General features: G+C 34.5%; 1 protein-coding gene across 1 annotated transcript in view; it reads right to left on the bottom strand.

Moving 5' to 3' along the window:
- Positions 1–22,333, bottom strand: part of GABRG1 (gamma-aminobutyric acid type A receptor subunit gamma1) — a 70,236-nt gene that overhangs the window by 13,850 nt on the left and 34,053 nt on the right. Inside the window, exons 4-7 of the mRNA XM_039218182.1 lie at positions 10,785–11,005; positions 9,612–9,694; positions 5,676–5,813; positions 5,397–5,549 (exon numbers count right to left, since the gene is read on the bottom strand). Of these exons, the coding sequence (XP_039074113.1) occupies positions 5,397–5,549; positions 5,676–5,813; positions 9,612–9,694; positions 10,785–11,005 (595 nt within the window). The remainder of the gene's footprint in view (positions 1–5,396; positions 5,550–5,675; positions 5,814–9,611; positions 9,695–10,784; positions 11,006–22,333) is intronic.

Here is a 22,333-nt window from a genome sequence, read left to right as displayed (position 1 = left end):
AATTAAAATCATCCACAACACAGCATAAAACTAGAAGGAGGCTGAACCCCTCACACTGCAATCACCCTTCGACTACCTACTGCTGGTTTTCTCACAAGAGAAACACATACTCTTCTACCTAATTTAAGCTTTAGAGATTTGAGCTTTTCTGTCACAAACACTTAAAATTAATTCAAACTAGTACAGTGTTTTCTTATACAATTACTTGAATTAAAGTTATTTTTTAATCTCAAGTTTAAATAAACAATACGAGCAAGATTATATCAATGACTACTTAGAAAGCAAAGAGAAAATCTTTGTATTTTGAAGAATTCGGCATATATAATTGGGATAACACCCTGGGCCTCAGCCCTGTGTATGTATCTCTGGGAATATCTGTTTGTCCTTAGTCCTGGCTATCTTCTGGTTCTTACCACAGCTCATCTTAGCAACCTTAACTAGCAGCTGCACATGCTGTATCTTTTCTTACCTAAACTGCTACAATTCTTATTCAATGTCCACCAGATATGGCTGCAAATTCTGACTCTTCTATCTCTTAGCTCTGAGACCTTAGGAAGTTTCTTAACTTCTCTGTGTCTTTCATTGAAAAAACTGGCACAGTAATATCTTGCTTACTACTTATAATGAATTTACACATAAGGTATTTATTTTCTTCATTAGTTCTTAAAGTGGAATTTAGAATACTGATTCTATATCTTCTGTTATAATATTAGCATTGTAAAACTATCATTTCCTCTCTGAGCAATGCTTTAGTTGCATCTCACAAATATGTATGTGTTAAATTCTTATTAAAATTTAGTTTGAAATACTTTCTAATTTCCATTTTGATCCAAGGGTTATCTAAAAGGTCAATTTTAAATTTCCAAACAGATGAGGCCACTGTTTTTTATATTATTTATATCAATTCTTAATTTACATCCATTTGGTCAGAAAATATATTCTGGAAAATTTAGTCTTTTGAATTTTGAGATTTTGGTTAATGTTTCATATGCACTTGAAAATTGGTATGTTTTGTACTTAGGTGTAGTCTTCTATTAATACTAATCAGGTCAAGTAGTTGATAATTTTATTCAGATTTTTTACATGTTCATTGATTTTCTCCCACATAATTGTTCTACATGAGTGAGAAAAAATATTAAAATATCCAAATACAATTTTTTACATGTTCATTGATTTTCTCCCACATAATTGTTCTACATGAGTGAGAAAAAATGTTAAAATATCCAAATACGATTACGGATTTCTTTTTTCTCTCATTATTCCTGACAATTTCTGCTTCCATTATCTTTAAACCAAAACTATTTCCTAAAGGCTAGGCATACAGTAAGTGCTAAATAATTTCCATGAATAAACAAGTCTTTCTTCTTCCTCACCTTCCACATTTTTTTCTGGTAAATTACTAAATCACAACATTGTCACCCTCAGAAAAAAGATAGATTTCCAAATGTATTCCTGGCTTCCATACTTACGTCCCAATTTACTAAAAAAAGTCTTAAAGACAATGTGTGCTTTGATTTTAATATCAATAACTACATTAAATTTCACTTAACTAAAATTTTCTTACATTTCTATTCATAAGGCAATGAAAATTACAGCAGTTCTTAGCTTTCAGATATTTATTTCTTTAATTTAGTTATTATTATCAGTGTTTCACATAAAAATAAGATAGTGGATTTCCTATAACACATCTTTGGATCCATGATAATAAGAAAATATTTGGGTTATTAAGCAGATTTGGTGATGTTGCCTCCATGGTTTCCTTTGCTCAAAGTTCTACAGGTCTTTCTGATGTGGAATAAAATCCAAAGTCCATAAAATGACCTATTAAAACTTACATGATCTAATCGCTGGCTAAGTCTCTAATCTCATTTTATACCTCTTCTCAGTCAGTTCTAGACATAGTTGCTTTTTTTTCCTGACCGTCAAGCATGGCATGGCAAAGAAGGTCCCACTTTAGGACGTGGTGGTTCTCCCTGTCCGGATTATCTTTCTACTAGATGGCCACCAGGTTAGCTCCCACACTGGACTGGCTCTCTGCTACCTCCTCAAACAGGTCTGGTCTTCGTAACAGGTCTTCCTAACACAATACCAAACAGTGTGTTTACACACATTACCTGCCACACTCTTACATTTATTCTGCTTTCTCTTCATAGCCTTTATTACTCACTGACATTATATGCTTTTTATATTTGGACATTACCTACATACCCCACTAAAACATAAATGCCATAAAAATGAGGATTTTATAACTACTGTTCACTGTTAACACCATAGCACCTAGGACGATGCCTGTTTCATAAAAAAAAAAATTGCTAAGTGTTTGTTAAAACACCATGTGGAATAAAGAAACTCAGGAAATTGTCCTTCATTGACATATGTGTGTATGTATGTATGCACCTATGCTTGTTTTAATAAAAATCTGGATCCTCCAAATCATAAGGCCCACAATTATGAGAGATAGTCTTCAAGTTAGATCTGGCTATGGCCTATCTTCATAGTTGATATGCTAGTATTAAAAAATATGAATTCACATAACAACACAATTCCATAATTGGCTATTCCCTTTCATGAAACTATGGCATAGTTTTGGGCTTTACACAAATATAATAGTAGAAATAATTCATTCAAATTTTATTTGGGAAAAGATATGAGAGTAGTGCTTAAAAAACAAAAAAAATATATAACATTTAAGGCAACTCAGGACAGCATACAAAGAATCTCAAATTATTTACTTTAGGACATAAAATAATTTGAAAAATAATAAGAGTTTATATAGGAAACAAAACTTAGGTATGAGTACATTTTATTCACTGGCTTTATCTACACCTCTCTTTAGACTCTCAAGGGCACAGGATTTTCAAGTAGAACTGGGTTCCTCAGGCTTTATCTTGCTACTTTTATCTGATTTTCATTTTACTGTATTTATTAAATGTAGTTATTCACTAGCTATTATAGAAACCACATGAAAACCTCCTTTGTTGAAAATAGACTATTCCAACTTTGTATTTTTTAAGACACAATTTTCAGTATTATGATCATGTCTTGCGCTGATCTTGGGAATGAAATTGATCAATAAGATTTCTTTGTATATCAATACATTAATGGAGGTTATTTTCTTTTAAACAAAGGTATAGTAATTAGACACATTTTCTTGTATGATTTTGATCATTACAATTGACTGCTAAAGAAAGAAACTAAAGGTCTATATTATCAAGTATGAATCACAAATTGCTCTTTTAATCAGTGTTATTTTACAGGCAACTCTCAAATATTCATAGACTAATTACACATTTTATAGATTACAGAAGCCTTGAAATTTTTGTCCCTTTCAGCGACTTGCCCTCTAGAAAAGTTGACAGTTGATTAGCACCATTGTAAGAGCAGGAAATTTCGAAGCCTTCTAAACACACCAGTCAATAAATGCTGCCAATCAATGATTCGGCTAACAAATAAAATGAAATCTTGATGAAAAGTGATTGAAAATACTGACCAAATTAAGATTCAGGGATTATGCATGGTTTTTGCTTATTAATTATTGCTGAGTATTTATGCTTTCCTTGAACTCCATGAGCAGGAAAAATATTATATTTTCTGAAATTAAATTCTTTGTGATTTGATTTCTACTTGTTTTTCATATATTCCTTTAAAAAATTTTTTTTTAATGTTTTTTTATTTTTGAGACAGGAGAGACAGAGTACGAGCAGGGGAGGGGCAGAGGGAGAGGGAGACAGAATCGAAAGCAGGCTCCAGGCTCTGAGCTGTTAGTACAGAGTCCAATGCAGGGTTCAAACTCACAAGCTGTGAGATCATGACCTGAGCTGAAGTCTGACACTTAAACAACTGAGACACCCAGGTGCCCCTCATATATTCCTTTCAACGTTATATTGCACTAGAGTGGTTTTAAATTTTTGATTGATTGTAATATAGAGGAATATTCTAATATATTCAACTGTACACTTTTTTTCACATTAAAAATACAATAGTCAGAAGTGGACCCAAAAGTATACAGCCAACTAATCTTTGACAAAGCAGGAAAGAATATCCAATGGAAAAAAGACAGCCTCTTTAACAGATGGTGCTGGGAGAACTGGACAGCAACATGCAGAAGAATGAAACTAGATCATTTTCTCACACCATGCACAAAAATCAATTCAAAATGGATAAAGGACCTGAACATGAGACAGGAAACTATCAACACCCTAGAGGAGAAAGCAGGAAACAACCTCCTTGGCTTCCACCGCAGCAACTTCTTACTTGACACATCCCCCAAAGCAAAGGAATCAAGAGCAAAAATAAACAATTGGGACCTCATCAAGATCAGAAGCTTCTGCACAGCAAAGGAAACAACCCAGAAAACTAATAGGCAACCAACGGAATGGGAAAAGATAGTTGCAAATGACATATCAGATAAAGGGTTAATATCCAGAATCTATAAGGAACTCACCAAACTCCACCCGAAAAACAAACAACCCAGTGAAGAAATGGGCAGAAGATATGAACAGACACTTCTCCAAAGAGGACATCCAGATGGCCAACAGACACATGGAACGATGTTCAGCATCCCTCCTCATCAGGGAAATACAAACCAAAACCACACTGAGATACCACCTCACGCCAGTCAGAGGGGCTAAAATGAGCAAATCAGAGAACTCTAGATGCTGACGAGGATGTGGAGAAACGGGCACCCTCCTACACTGTTGGTGGGAATGTAAACTGGTACAGCCCCTCTGGAAAACAGTGTGGAGGTTCCTCAGAAAACTAACAATAGAACTCCCCTATGACCCAGCAATAGCACTGCTAGGAATTTACCCAAGGGATACAGAAATGCTGAGGCATAGGAGCACATGTACCCCAATGTTCATAGCAGCACTCTCCACAATAGCTAAAACATGGAAAGAGCCTAAGTGTCCATCAACAGATGAATGGATCAAGAAGATGTGGTTTATCTATACCATGGAATACTACATGGCAATGAGAAACAATGAAATCTGGCCATGTGTAGCAACATGGATGGACCTTGAGGGTGTTATGCTGAGCGAAATAAGTCAGGCAGAGAAGGACAAATATCATATGTTTGCACATATAGGAGGATTAGGAGGAACTTGACGGAGGAACAAGGGTGAGAAGAAGGGGGTAAATGGCGGGGGAAAGGGAGAGAGGCAAACCATGAGAGACTCTTGAATGCTGAGAAACAAACTGAGGACTGATGGATGTGGGGGGGGGGATGGGCATGGAGGAGGGCACTTGTGGGGATGAGCACTGGGTGTTATGTGGAAACTAATTTGACAATAAACTATTTGTAAAAAAAAAATAATAAAAAATAAAACAACGCAAAATTGTAAAAAAAAACAAAACAATAGTCCTACAATACTATAGCATAATAGTACATATCATACCAAGTGATGTTCTTGCAGGTACTGCATCTTTATTGATCCAAAAAGACACCCAGGAAAGAACAACTGTCAGAATACATGGAATGTAGGTCTGAATAGTGAAATATCCCATTCGTCTGCTCAGGTCAAAAAAAATTGTCATAATAATATAATCCCCTAGAAGAAAAAGAAAAGTTTTATTTTTGCTTTTAAAATATATAAAATTATAGGTTCCAACCTACAGATTTAAGTACAAAGCCATGTGATGCTAGCACCATTCATTGATTGGTGCTTCCTTCTTACCAGAGATGGTGTGAGAAATTTCAGTTGAGTTCCGTAACCCTACAAATGCGAACTGATATAATCTCCAGTATTTAGGATCAGCCACTTCTACAGAAGGTTTTTTCCACTTATACTCAATTTCATTTTTAGGGTATCCATCTAGATAAAAAAATAAAATAAAAATATAGAGATTAGCAAGATCCACATCTGTTACTTTTGCAATACCAACATTATTCAAAAACAAGTTTTTTAAAAATTCATTTTTGTATTATAGCATATGTCAAATACAGAAAATATGGCATAAAATGTATGTGTATAGTTTAAAAAATAATCATATAATGATCAAATAATGATAATCCATGCCATTCCACTGTGATCAAAAAACAGAATCATGCTAGTGTCTAGGGAAATTGATGTGTTCACCCGAATGCAGTATTCTCTCATCCAACTAAATGTAACCACTAACCTGATTTCTGAAATCAGAAAATAGATTTTCTGATATGCATCTCTGAAACACATAGCTTATTTTAGGTTCTTTTTGAACTCTACTTGATTGGTGCCATATTAGATGCATTCGTTTATATTTTACTTCTCTTGATACAGTATTTGTAATAGTCATCCATGCTAATATAAGTAGTTTTAGTAAATTTCTTCCATTGTAAAGATGTGCTGAAATTTACTTATCCAGTTTGTTGTTGTAGACACATATAATTTTCTTGTTGACTATGACTAACGTTGTTTGTAACATCACCACACAAGTCTAGCAAATTACATATACGCAAAAGTTTCTCTGGGATATGTATCTATGTATGGAAGAACTAGGTCATGGATGGCATAGAATTTCCACTTTAAGAAACAGTGCCAGTCTTTTCATAGAGAGTAGACCATATATTCTCTTACTAGCCAGCATGTAAAAATACACATGGATACATATTCTCATTTAACTTCATGTGGACAGCCTATTTTTACTGGTCCGAGTATATTTTATTTCACATTTTCCTGATTATGAATGAAACCTAGTAATTTTCTCATATGTTTATTAGATTCTTGGGTTTCTTCTTTGCAGAACTGCTTGTTCTATCAGCTATTCTTGTTTTGGATTTTTCCCCCTTTTGTTGATCTGAATTATCTGCATATTCTAAATACTAGTTTTTTGTTACTTATTTGAAAATGTACTTGCCTAACATGGAGCTGCATTCTTTAAAAAAAAGTTTTGTTTCTGCCACGTGTCAAGAAAATACACAAGGGCTTAAGTGAAGGAAATTTAGGCTGCAAATTCATGTGAGGGTGGGTTTGCAATTACACACTTTCAAGGAATTATTTCACCTTCGTATGCTGATTGTAGAGGCAACTGTTCTCTTAGACTTTAGTCACTGTGTTTGTGTGAATGAATGTGTAAGGGGGGAGGAGGCGATTCATGTTACTCTAAGTGCCCAGCCTTTGTAAACCAGCTGTATGAAGAAATTATGTTTTAATAGATCTCTAATCCTTAAATCTGTCAAAGTCAAAGCTCAACTCTCTGGCTTCATTTTTATTGCTTCAATTCTTTCCTGGTGATTACTCACATGTTTTTGAGAAGATTTTAATAATATAGAGTTTTAATTTGTTTTCAACACAAGAGTTGGTCTACCATATTATAGGAATGGAATTCAATATCAATTTTAAAATTTCCAAAACATTGTATCATTTTATGCCAGGATCTCTTCATCAGCCATGCAATGAAATAGCTGTCATCTCTCCACTAACCTATTTTAAAATTCTGTTTTCTCTTTTCTTTTTTTCACTTTTTCTCTCTTGTTCGATAGGGCTCTAACCATCTTGCTTTTCCATATTTTCCATATTTTTAATCATCATTGTATGTAGGAGTGTAGGCAAAAATAAAAACAGTGAGCTCACTACTTAATTACTCTAAATTTAATGACATTGACTTTTAAAATGGGGATATATTAAAATCTTTTAAATGTATCTGTTGTAAAATATTAGGAAGAGACAGTTAAATTCTCTACTGGATCCATATAGAATACCTGAAAAAAGTTAGCTCTGATTATTTTGTTTATGTCAGTGATAATCAACTGAATTCACAAGGATAAAGTATTAATTTCCAACAATGACAATCACAGTCAAAGAGATATCACACCAAGAATGCAGTCATGGTATCCAGAAGCAAGTACAATAATTGCTACATTTTCAAATATTTTCATATCGACTATTCTTTAAATGTTGGATTAATCAAGTCTTTGTTATGATTTGGCTGTTTTGTTCATTAAGAAGTAAATGTTAGAAAATGAAAGCAGTGAGATAGATTATAAATTTAAAAAGACATTTTAATATGACACAAATCATTAAGAAAAGTCAACAAAATTCAGCAAAAGCAACAAGAGATATTTGGGGATTTTGTGAGTGAAGAAGCAGGATAATACTTGTGAATAGATAAAATATACAGTGAATAGATTTTAGCATGTAATATACAAAGAACCCAAATTTCAGTAGAAGGAAAACAGCACTAGACAATTTGTGGATATAAGTGATTGGATTTGGTCATTTATATATTATCTAGAAAACTTTTTTTGAAATCAGTATGTAAATAATCAAAACCACACTGAGATACCACCTCACGCCAGTCAGAGTGGCTAAAATGAGCAAATCAGAGAACTCTAGATGCTGACGAGGATGTGGAGAAATGGGCACCCTCCTCCACTGTTGGTGGGAATGTAAACTGGCACAGCCCCTCTGGAAAACAGTGTGGAGGTTCCTCAGGAAACTAACAATAGAACTCCCCTATGACCCAGCAATAGCACTGCTAGGAATTTACCCAAGGGATACAGAAATGCTGAGGCATAGGGGCACATGTACCCCAATGTTCCTGGCAGCACTCTCAACAATAGCTAAAACATGGAAAGAGCCTAAGTGTCCATCAATGGACGAATGGATCAAGAAGATGTTGTTTATCTATACCATGGAATACTTCATGGCAATGAGAAACAATGAAATCTGGCCATGTGTAGCAACATGGATGGACCTTGAGGGTGTTATGCTGAGCGAAATAAGTCAGGCAGAGAAGGACAAATATCATATGTTTGCATGTATAGGAAGATTAGGAAGAACTTAACTGAGGACCATGGTGGAGAAGAAGGGGGGAAATGGTGGGGGAAAGGGAGAAAGGCAAACCATGAGAAACTCTTGAATGCTGAGAACAAACTGAGGACTGATGGATGTGGGGCAGAAGGGGGAGATGGGCATAGGGGAGGGCACTTGTGGGGATGAGCACTGGGTGTTATGTGGAAACCAATTTGACAATAAACTATTTGTAAAAAAATTAGTATGTAAATATGTTGGTAATTATGAAATAGAATTGATATTCATATAGAATGACAAAAATTATTTTCTTGAAATAAAATATTTTTATATCCAAATTATTTAGTTCTAATCATTTCATGTGTTTCAATCTTTCTTTCGAATAAAATAAACTTATTTCTACCTTGGCTTTTCCAATCTCATTAAAGTCTTCTCAAAGATTTGGTATTCATGTAATAAGTATTATTCACCAAACCAATCTTTGAAACGTATTTTATAATCCAATGTAATAAAGTTAAATCTTGCCTCAGGGAGATGAATAAAATTTGAATCAACATTTTATTCAGGGGAGTATTAAAACATTTGAACACAAACCTATCTTCAGAACTATTTTATTTAATCAAAATGGGAAAAGGCACTTGGATAAGACCAAAATTTGTAAGGAATGATATAATAAAAATATACATTTACTATGCACTCACTGTCACCTTTTAACTTAAAAGCAAAAACCAAATATGTCATTTGTAATTAATTTATGAGAGATGAACATAATGCCCACTTCAGAAAATTATATAAATTGTATTTTATCTTACTTTTACATTTTTATATAAACAGGGTCTGAGGCTAAACTTCTATGAAATTATCATGTATTTTGTCACTTACAGCTTGAAAATTCCAGTGGACAGGAATGTTCATCCATAGGAAAGTTATGAAGCTGAAGATAACATTCTGCATTAATTGTCAATCTATTTAAATAAAAAAATAAATATTAAATAATAAGAAATAATTTCAAGTATTAAAAATCCTTTGTATAATATTCAAGAATGATGTTGGCCTAAAATAGCAGACAGTGATATATTAGAAAATAATAATAATTATAATACCTTAAAGTTTTAAATATTAATATTATTATAACATTCCTAAGTGACTATGAAAAGTCTAACATTTTCCTTTCTAGTCAATTAAGCTACTACTCTATACATTTTAGTAAATATGCTTATGGTTAAACATTTATACTTCAAGATCACAAAAATCATGCATTGCACACACACACACACACACACACACAATTAACTGAGTATACATGGTTATGTAAGGAGATTGCTTTCTCTTAAGTTTTCATGAACATCTTTTCATTAAGGATGATTCTTAATAAGATTGGGGTGATTCTTGATAAGTTACGTAAAGATACGTTCAAGACAATGAATTAAATAAACTTGCATCTTATATATATCAACTTTCATTTAATCCTTTCTTAAGGATGCTTTATTACATTATTGAAAATGTTATAGCAGGTTGGGCTCCTAGAGAAAATCCTCATCAACCATTCACATTATAGGTTAAAACACATAATGCTCACACCACACCCCCTTTTGGAGGGGGATAGAAGAAATCAAGAGATTTTTCTCCTTTGCTTTTCCTTCCTTTCATATGCTAGTTACTCTCAGCTTTTAAAAAAAAAAAGTTTCCAGGGGCACTGAGGTGGCTCAGTTGGTTGATCATCTGACTTAGGGTCAGGTCATGATCTCACAGATTGTGAGTTATTTTGTGAGTTCGGGGCCTTCATCGGGCTCTGTGCTGACCTCGTGGGGCCTGCTTCAGAATCTGTGTCTCCCTCTCTCTCTGTCCCTCCCCTGCTTGCAGTCTGTGTGTCTCTCTCTCTCAAAAATAAATATGCATTAAAAAAAACTTTTTAAGCATCCCATTATTTTAGATTTTAGTGTATGAAAGGGACTGCATATTTCTTTGTAAAACTGAAAATGGAAAATTTATGACTTGACCAAATATTAGTATAAAAATAAATTAGAGCAGCTGTATTTTTTAAAACAGTATTACCTTAGAGTATATAGAACTCGTCCATCATTCCAAATTCGAAGCAGACGATTAGGAGTTGTTATCCAATGTGCATCAGATTTTCTTGAGTTTCTGAAGAAAGTGTCAGGGATCCAAATTTTTCCTACCATATTACTGTTAAGCATAAGCACTTTCATGGTGCTATTGAATTTTAAACGACCATCAAACCAGGTTTGGGCAAAAATTATATCTATTGTATATTCCTGAAAGATAAAAAGAAAGGTAACACCTTATAATAGTAAAGTCACTACTTTAGACGTTTTCTTTTGATGCTTTCATTTTTATATTATAAAATTTCTGTAAGTGAATATCACTGAAACTCAGTGTTTTCAAATAAAAAATAGGCCTACCTCAATTTTCCTTTTTAATTATTTGCCCAAATCATATAAAATAAAGTCCAAGATTTCTAGTATTAACTGATTCCTAGGGTGGCTTTATAATTGGTTTGTAAATTTTATTCAAGATATTATAACATGTAGGATATAGTCTTTTAATATAAAAATAAATTATCTTCATGTTAACAATTGTATCAATTTTTGTGATAGCCACATGGAATGTCAGTTAAGAAAATCACAAATAAATACAAAATCAAGATACAAATATTCACCAAATTATCAAAAAGCACTTACATTGTCTTTTGTCCAAAAAATTAATTACAATTACTTAGATCCACTGTTTTCAAAGTGCGCGCACACACACACACACACACACACACACCTATTAACTGCTGATAACATGCCAAGCACTATGTTGAGTTTTGCATGTATCATGTCATTAAATCCCTACTGCAACCCTGTGAAATATGTACTGCTATAAACCTTTATTTTTAGGTTGCCTTTGAGCAATACAAAAGTAAAATAATTCTCCCCACATCACAGAGGTATTAAGTAAATGTTTAGGAGACTGAATAACCACAGCCTGAATCCAAAATCCACATCCATGACAACCATATGTAATAGTGGTCATAGTGGAGCCTGATGGGTGCCAGGATTAGAGCACAGTATTAGAGCACATTATCAGCAAGTGACTGTTAATAGGATATTGCAGGGCTATGTGGGAACCCTGGAGGAAGTGATTAGGTATTATCTACCTTTGTATCCTGACAAAATGCCTGCCTTCTTATAAGCATTAAAATTGATTTGGTAATATTAATAAGAATGTCATAATTATCAATGCTGTTGAGGAAAGTGATTATGTATGTTTATAACTTTGATATTAAAAGAGACAGAAAAGAGTGAATTGAAAAATATGAAATAGTGTGGGTTACTTGTGGTGGGAGACATTGGTTGCTTTCTCTTGATGCAAGGCTAGCAATTGGTCCATTTACCTGGATGGACATATTTAGTTAAGAAATGGAAGTGTAATTAGGAGTCTGACCAATGAATTGAGATTTTTTAAAAAGATTTTTTAAAAAGAATAATAAGTATACAGACAGGAGTTAACTTGTTAAGGAAGTTGTATCGAATCCTAATTCCCAGGCAGAATATTTATCATTATAATTTACTTGACTAGAATATAGAGGAGCTAGAATAGAGAAAGAATATAGAATAGAAAGGAAAACCTTATTTTATGTATTTTGTAGTTTTATTTTTTATTTTATTTATTGAATAAATTTGACATGTAACATTGTATAATTTTAAGGCATACAGCATACACAAAGTTACTTTGATACATTTCTGTACTATAAAAGATTGCCATGTAGCAATATTTATCACATACATAATTATGGTACATTATTGTCTATATTCATTATACTGTCCATTAGATCTCTATGGCTTATTTACTACTGATTATAAGTTTTTACCCTTAACCACCATCATCTTATCTATTTTAGATAAAGAGTGTTGCAATTTGGGAAAGGCACATACATATTAATAACTAAAATAAAACCTTGGTTTGTGAGCATAATTTATTCCAGAAACATGCTTGTAATCCAATTTTTTAAATGTTTTTATTTATTTTTGAGAGAGAGACAGAGAGAGAGAGAGACCGCATGAGCAGTGGAGGGTCAGAGAGAGGTAGACACAGAATCGGAAACAGGCAGGCTGTTAGCACAGAGACCGAAGCAGGGCTCGAACCCATGAACCGTGAGATCATGACCTGAGGCGAAGTCTGAAGTCGGATGCTTAACCGACTGAGCCACCCATGCGCCCCCATGCTTGTAATCCAAAGCACTTATATATCAAAGCGAATTTCAAGAACCTTTGGATCAGTTGTGATCATGTGATGTTTGGCGTCGTGTACTGCTCATATTGCAGGACATCGCTCATTTGTCAAATTAAAATTTATTAGAAATGTTTTCTTGTCTTGCAGAAAACTCACAGAACAAGTTACTTGCAATCCAAGGTCTTACTGTATTTAAAATCCAACTACCTTACATAGTTGAGATGTGCTTTATAAGGGGTTAAGAAATATGGATAAATGGCTAAGGATAGTTTGTCCATATAATGATGTAATATGTGATCATTCAATACTTAACCCATATACTTAGCATCTAGTATGTGCCAGTCATTGTTATGCATGGATATGAAGACTTGAAGTCCTTAAGCACAAAACACTCGCATCATTATCTCCCCTTCACATAGTTTTGATTGCCATGAGGTTGCCAGAGCAATTTAGAAGGAGAGATGACTAAGATTTAGTTTTTTCCAACTTACTATGGAATGGCAAATGATCAAATTGTGCTGTGGAATATGAGCTGAAGGTACTTTTGCAACCAGGTAAGCTCTATACATTCCATAGCCACAAACTTGATGGTCACAACTCAAGCTGAGTTGTAATGCAAAACACATCTCATAATACATAATAATGAGGTATATTTGTTCTGTAGATGCTTAATCATCTTACTAAGGACTATAATGGAGTAGGCATGCATTAGCAGGGAAGAGGGGGTAGCAGGGCAGAAATGGGTCCTTCTATAAAATATCACTGGTACTTTCTCCCTAAATCTTGTGAAAAATCCTTGGCCAGCTTTACAACAGTTATCTTTAACCCCTATTCGGACCTCCTGCTTCTCAGGCCTGATGTCTTTTCTTTACAATAAATTATGATTTATCCAAGCAGCCTCTTCAACTGACACAAATAATTAACCATTCAGAGTGTAACTTGTGTTAATGACATGGTTTCTGGTTTTAATAGCAAATGCAAATAGAAGAACGGCTCATGCCTATTCTGTGGTGGATCCTAAAAAGAGTATTTGATAACATTATGTGTCAGAATTATTTTGTACTTTTGTATGGACTCAAACAGTATAAACTGCTTAAGATGGAGGATAAGGCTTACATCCCTGCCAGGATTATGGCTTGGCAAAGCTCCAACATTGTTTGGTAAAGGGGACATCATGCTACCTGATATATACTTTGCTGCAGTATTCCTAACTAATAGGGCATTAAAGGCTGCACTTGAAAACTAACATGTTAGGGGTGGGGCTTAGCAAGCAGCTGTAAATCCTGCTTAACAGCTGCCAGGATCTTCTTTAGAATACCTGTTGATAAAAGTGCTAATTGCCATTGAATGAGTTACAATTTCTAAAGAGTAAACTCTCTGAGCAGGGAGTCTCATGGGAAATGGGAAATTTTTCTACTCATAATTATTCCTTCAATCGAGGACCAAGAAGAGAAAGATACAGAGCATGTGTCTTGATAAACCAACCTTCCTAAACCCATGGCAAATACTAATACTTCCAAGCTCTTTTAAATTGCTAATCCTTAATAAGTGCCTCACTGAGATAAGAAGGTCATTAAGGTTTCTGCTATTTTATATGTAATCGAAAAATCCAATTTTGTTTACTCATTTGTATTAGTATAATCAAACTGTGTTATTGTTCTTCATGTTCCTATTTAGAAGTTATAATTAGCTGGGTAATAAATAAGCAAAAGAAACATGAAAAGGAGTGTCCATTCACTCAGGACAAGTACAATAGCTTCTAGTATAAACAATTTGAAAAAAGGAACAGTACATTTAACATCTGAGAGCCAATGTACATCATGAGACTTACTTTGTTTCCTTGCAAGTTAGCCGAGAAAAGAGCAATAGTGAATAAAGGTGAAGAAGTGAGTCATTTTGATTTTTAACTCAATCAAATCAAAATATAGTTGATGAAAGTGTGTGTCTTATAGTCTTCCTACTACACAGCCAGACTTGCAGTTACACACTGCGTCTCACAATTAAAAGTACTAGTTAATCCAGTATTGTCCGAGTAATGGAAGAAACTTCACAAAAAAGGCAGACCTGTCTAAACAATTAATGTAGATGCATAATTTCATCATGAAGTTTGTTTGATCCTGATCTGGTCTTCACACCATAGCATTAATCTTTCCCTAAACCATCTATTCTCATGGCCAAAATACTATGCTAGGTCAAATAATGTTATTAATATGTTCGATGAGAAGCCTACAGACGTGTAAAGAAAAGGTATAGACATAGCTAATCCACAGTACAAATAGCTTTAGAGGTAAAAGTTCATAGGTAGCTGCTTCACTTTGCTCAGTTATTATAAAAACACCAATTCTTAATACTATCACAATATGGTAAGTAAAAAACTTGGTGCTATTCTAATTTTCAAATAGAAAAAGAGATAAGGAACAAAGAGGATATGCCATGATAAATTATTGAAGTCATCCAGAAATATACTGAGAGATATTCAAAAAGTAACATGAATCTTGGGTTTGGTTACAACCCTCTTGGCTCTTATATTTATGTCTCTAAATGCAGATTTCCAAAAGAACATAACATCATGTGCATTCATCAGTTAACTTTTAAAAAATATTTTTCAGTAATTAAGTTACTTCTATATTGTTCTGGGTTTACAAAGATGAAAATAGAGCCTTCCTGTTATGAATATACTCTATACAAAAAATAAAAATTAGAAATTAAAAAAACTCAGGAAAGGTAAAGATAAAGAGAAATGGAGACTGTAGAGGTTATTTTCAGCTAGGGAAATTTGAGGAAGACTTTATGACAGAAGTAGTATTTTACCAAAACACTGAAGGATATATGAACATTTGGATACATGCTGGGGTTAAATAATAGAAGTGGGGAGGAAGTAAAGAGGTAGTGAAATGTAGGGCATAATGGGAAAAAAAAAGTACGTCATATGTAATGAAAAAAGTACTGTATTTTCTATCAAGAAATGTGCATACCTCAGACACACAGAAAATTCCACAATTGGAAGAGTTTTTAATAACAATTATCTAAAATTATCAATTACCAATAATTGGCCCTGGAATCTAGACTCAGTTCCATCCCCATGTACTACTGAACTGAGTGTTATCAACTGAATTCACTAATACTTCATGTGTTAATTTTATGGACCATGCTTCATCATGCATTTTCTGCTAAACATTTATTCTATAATATTCAATATACAAATTCCAAGAGTAAAACCTCAAACTTAATATAATCGCAGACATCTAAACCCTACAAAGGAAATAATTTAAAAAAATTCCCACTCCTTAAAAAGTTTATAACATATACTGATGAAGAGAGAGTTAGATTCTAGATGAACCCGTTTTAGTCAGGGTTCTCCAGAGAAACAGAACCCATGAAATGGATGGATGGGTGGATGGATTGTTGGACAGACAGAGAGACAGACGGATAGAATAGATAGATTTACTTTAAGATATTGACTGATAAAATTGTTGGGTCTTCAAAGGCAAAAATGGGCAAAGCAGACCAGCAGGCTGAAGAACCAGAGAAGAGTGGATGTTTCAGTCTCAAATCAGAGTCAGCCTGGTGGCAGAATCTCTTCTTCCTTGAGAGACCTCTGTCTTTTCTCCCAAAGCCTCATCTGTTTGAATGAAGCCCATCCACATTATAAAGCATAAGATTTACCCAAAGTCTACTAATTTCAATGCGAATCACATCTAACAAGTACCTTCACAGCAACATCTAGACAAATATCTTGGTACTATAGCATAGCCAACTTGACACATAAAATAGACCATTGTGATAGAGTTCTAGCAGTGGGGGTGGATATTCATGGATTCAGGAGGCCTTAACAAAAATTATGCATGTGTTGATTTGCTACGTAAACGAGAATTACTAGTTTTTGTGGTAAGAAGGATCACATTTCCCCAATTCATGTTTTCTATATAAATCTGCTCTCTTCTTTTTGTCCCATCTCTTAGTCACTATACCTCTCAGCAGAGTCTGTTCCATATTTCTTAACTGACTAAATGTGATACATTAAAAATCATTTATTCATAAGTTCTCTTCTCTTTTTCATGCTCTGACTCTGAACTTGATCTGAACAAACTGTCTCAAAGTCTTACCAGAAGGTTGGAGTCAGGTAGGTGCACAGGAGTACTAGCAAAGCCATTTGAGTCTCACCTCCCCAGCCTTATTCTACAGCCCCACTTTAATTACTCCTAGGAAATATATGGGTTTTGTTTGTTTGTTTGTTTGCTTTATCTCCATTTGCCAGTCTTTTATGCATGTTTGTCAGTAGATTCAGAATCCATGCGGAGGGATAAAAATGGGAAAATTATTTATTAGTCTTTTTAAACACCAAATATGCTCCAGAAAACATTGATTACCATTGTTTTCCACACAAATATTCATTTGTTAAGAAGTTTCAGATTCAATTTTGATATTGCATAAAGGTAATGAAATTTGGAATGCTATTTTTCAACTGGCGTTCTCCCAAAATAAGCCATATGATTACTTGAAGATTAGTTCCAAAATGTTACCTACATTAAGGTTACTGCATGGGATCAACCATACAATATTGCCTATTCCCTGTACTTTCATAGGAGAATAAGAAGTGTGGACTGTCCTCTTCCAAGGCATCTACTGAGAGGGTAAGAAAAGTTCTGGACATGTCAATATCTCCTTCTGTCAGTCCACCATGAGCAATCAATTACTTCAGATCTTTACATTTTAAACAATAAGTTCCTCTAAACATTTGTAAATTTATGACTTTAACCTTCTATAGTTATGCATGTCTTGAGAAATTTCATCAAAACTATGAACTGATAACAAATATCACATGGAAGGACAATTTCTTGAAAAAAATTCTAGGAAATTCCCCAATGCATAGGCATCAAAAGGATGTTTAACATTGCCCCACTTTTCTGAGATGGATATAAAAGAGAAACAGATATGCACATGGAGTGCATGGCGTCTGCCACACAGGGAGCTGAAGTGAGATACGAAGACAATCTGGAAGGCAGAAGAAAGACTTTCCAGATTCACTGTACACTGCAATGAGCCCCAAAACAGAAACACAAATGGCTGGAGAAAAAGCAGCCAAGGGAGGAATCTGATATATAGTCAAGAGAAACCCACATTCTTTTCAGTGTGGACAGTTGTACTCTTCTGAACCCATGAGGTGAGACTGCATTTAGAGAGGAGCAGGTTAGTATTGTGATTGGGAGGTCAATGGTAATTTTGGGAAGACTCCCAGACTTGAATTCTGAATATAACAATTTTTAGTTGACCTTGAGTAAATTTCTTAGCTTTTTTCTTCTTTTTTTCTTTTTTCTTTTTTGTCTTTCTTTCTTTCTTTCTTTCTTTCTTTCTTTCTTTCTTTCTTTCTCTCCTTCTCTCTCTCTCTCTCTCTTTCTTTCTGTTTGAAAGAGAGGGAATGTGTGTGTGCATGCGTGCATGAGCTGGCAGTGGGGGGTGGGGGGTGCGGACAGAGGGAGAGAGAGAGAATCTCAATCAGCTTCGACACCCAGAGTGGAGCCTAATGCAGGGCTCAATCTCACATCTATGAGATCATGACTCCAGCCAAAATCAGGAGTCGGAAGCTTTTAATCAACTGAGCCATACAGGTATTCCAAATTTCTCAGCAATTATGGCTCACTTTCCTCCTCATGAGTCAGGATAATACAGAGTCTAGTACATAAGGTTCTTGCTAATATTCAATGTAAATTACTTAAAACAATGATTTCACACAAAGTAAACATTCTATAATTTTATGGTCATAATAATAAAGGAAAGACTTCATAGCATTTTTTAAGTTGATTTATTTATTTTGAGAGAGAAAGGGGCAGAGAGAGAGGGAGAGAGAGGGAGAATCCCAAGCAGGCAGTGCAGAGCCCAATGCAGAGCTCAAACTCATAAAATTATGAGATCATGACCTAAGGAGAAACCAAGAGTTGGACACTTAACCAACTGAGCCACCCAGGCGCCCCTTCATAGCCTTTTTAAAAGGTGGCATCAGGGCCTTTGCAAACATTCCAACTTACAGAGATTATAAGACACAGCCATGCAATGACTCCTCTGGAAAACATGAACAGTTTATAGGCATAGTTTTTATCTTTGAAAAAATTTCTTCATGTATAGAGACAACCAATTCTAATACCAATATTCCAAGTCATAAAATTTCTCGAGCTTCCAGAAAGCTAATCTATTCTAAATATTCATATTATTAGCTCATTTGCAGAATTTGAATCAGTTAATCAGTTTCTGTTTCATGAAACATATGACCCACTCAAAATGAGACACTGAGTCTTGTTTTTCTCCTACTTCAGTGGCCCCTCCTTCTCAGTCTCCTTTGCTAGGTTCTCTGCATCTTTCATGTGCCTAAGCAATGCAGTGCCCCAGTTTAATACCAAGCTGTTCCCTTCTCTTTACTTCCAAAATAATCCCATCCAATCTCGTGACTCTAAGTATCATGTATGTTGCCTAAAAATTGTGAAAGCTATATTCCATGTGCAGCTGCTTCTCTTGAAATCCCAACATGTATGTACAACTGCCTCCTTAGCGTTTTCATCTTGATTGGCTAATAGACATCTCAAGGTTAAAATTTCAGAATAAAACTCTTGATCTTCATCATCCTCGAAATCAATCAATCAATCAATCAATCTTGTATCTCTGCCCCATCTCATCAAGTGACAACTTTATCCTTCCAAGCAAGTGAAAGTAAAAAAATCTTGGAGTTAGACTTGACTCCTCTTTTTCTCTAAAACTCTATATCTGGTCCATCAAAATACCTTGGCATCACCATTTTCAAGTTATTTCCAGAATCTGATAACTTCTGATTTGTTTCACCATCATCAACTTTCTTCTTGATTATTGTAATTACTTGTGACTAGTGTCCCTGCTTCCACAACTGACCTCCTATAGTTCTTCATTCAAAAGGATAGTGTTCTCACTGAAAACATTAAGTCATATCATTATCACTCCCATGATTAACACTTCTCTATCACATTCTCATATTCATTCAGACAAAAAAAAATACCCCACAACCTTTAAATGTATTTAGGACTCCAGATGATCTTAACCGTAATTACACCAACTTCTCTTACCTCTTTTAACCCTTCTTAATTTTACAACAAACACTACTATTCTCCTTGCTGCTTCTGCACATTCTTATCTTAGAGGCTCCTGCCATTCCCTCAGACAAAGCACTCTCCAGATATCTCCATGACTTTCTCCTTGAACACTGCTGATTTCTATTCAAATGTCACCTAATGAGTGATTTCCCTTGTATATTATGTACACTAAAACCTTCCCACTATCCTGATACTATCAAGTGCTTTGCTTCACTTCTCTATTTTCATTAATTATCACTTAATATGTGCTTATTTTACAGTGCCCCCCCCCAACTAGAATGTAAGCTCTGTGAGGGTAAAAACTGTTTGAATATCCAATACTATAACCTAAACTCTTGTTTAGCATGCATTCTTCTATAAGTTTTTATTCTTTAATTTAAGTACAATTGACACACAATAGTATATTAGTTTTAAGCATACTACATAATAGTTTAACAACTGTATATGATTTGCTATGCTCAACACAAGTGTAGGTACCTTCTGTCACCATGCAATGCTGTTATAATACCTTTTGTTCTATTCTCTGTCTAGTACCTTTTATTCCCATGTGACATTCATTCCAAAATGAGAAGACCACATCTTCCACTCACTTTGCTCATTTTGTCCAGCCTCTGTATTCCTCCCACCCTGGTGTACTGTTGGTAGAAATGTAAACTGACCTAGCCACTGTAGAAATAATATGGAGCCTTTTCAAAAAATTAAAAATAGACATACCGTATGATTCAATAATTTCACTACTGGCTAATTTGAAAAGATATGTGTACCTCTATGTTTATGGCAGCATTATTTACTACAGGCAAGATATAGAAGCAGCTCAAGTATCATTGAAAGATGAATGAATAAAGAAGATTTCATATATATGTATATATATGTGTAAACACACACAAACGTGCGTGCGCGTGCACACACACACACACACACACACTATGAAGTATTACCTAGCCATATAAAGTATGAAATCTTGTCATTTGTGGCAATATTGTTGGAACTAGAAGGTATGCTAAGTGAAATAATCCAGAGAGAAAAAGACAAAATACCATAAGATTTCAGTTATATGTGAACTCTAAAAAACAAAACAAATGAAAAAACAAACAACAAAAAGCAGAATCAGACCTATAAACCCAAATCTGAAAACTAGCATTTGGCATATTAAAAACAATAAATAGTTGTTAATGGAATAAATGGAATGTGTGTGTATTATATATATATATAAACTTTATATATATATATATAAAATCATCCCCAATGTCTACAATGCATTTGAATTAATCTTCAAGAATTAGGTAAAATCCAAACCTCTAGCCAGGTTTCTCAAAAAGAAAAGAGAGAGCACCCAAATAGACAAAATCATGAATGAAAATGGACTTATTACAACCAACCCCTCAGAAATACAAGCAATTATCAGGGCATACTATGAAAAATTATATGCCAACAAATTGGACAACTTAGAAGAAATGGACAAATTCCTAAACACACACTCACTACCAAAATTCACATGGGAAGAGAGAGAAAATCTGAACAGACCCATAACTAGTGAAGAAATCGAATCAGTTATCAAAAATCTCCCAACAAATAAGAGCACTGGACCTGATGGCTGCCCTGGGGAATTCTACCAAATGTTTAAAACAGAATTAATACCAATTCTTCTCAAGCTATTACAAAAAACAGAAATCGAAGGAAAACTTCTGGACACATTTTATGAAGCCAGCATCACTCTGATTCCCAAGCCAGACATAGATCCAGCAACAAAAAGGGAACTACAGGCCAATATCCTTGATGAATACGGATGCAAAAATCCTCAACAAGATACTTGCAAATCGAATCCAACAGCACATAAAAAAAAATTATCCACCAAGATCAAGTGGGATTCATTCCTGGGTTACAGGGCTGGTTCAATATTTGCAAATCAATTAATGTGATACATCACATCAACAAAAGAAAAGATGAAAACCATATGATCCTGTTGATAGATGCAGAAAAAGCATTTGACAAAATACAGCATCCCTTCTTAATAAAGACTCTTGAGAAAGTTGAGATAGAAGGAACTTACTTAAACATCATCAAAGCCATCTATGAGAAGCCCTCAGCTAACATCATCCTCAACGGAAAAAAACTGAGAGCTTTCCCCCTGAGATCAGGAACACGACAGGGATGTCCACTCTCACCACTGTTGTTTAACATAGTGCTGGAAGTCCTAGCATCAGCCATCAGACAACAAAAGGAAATCAAAGGCATCAGAATTGGCAAAGA

Source organism: Hyaena hyaena, unplaced genomic scaffold, assembly GCF_003009895.1.
Source record: "Hyaena hyaena isolate Hyena2069 unplaced genomic scaffold, ASM300989v1 scaffold_738, whole genome shotgun sequence".
NCBI lineage: Eukaryota > Metazoa > Chordata > Mammalia > Carnivora > Hyaenidae > Hyaena > Hyaena hyaena.
Note: the sequence above shows the minus strand (reverse complement) of the source record. Positions and strands in the feature narration are given on the sequence as shown.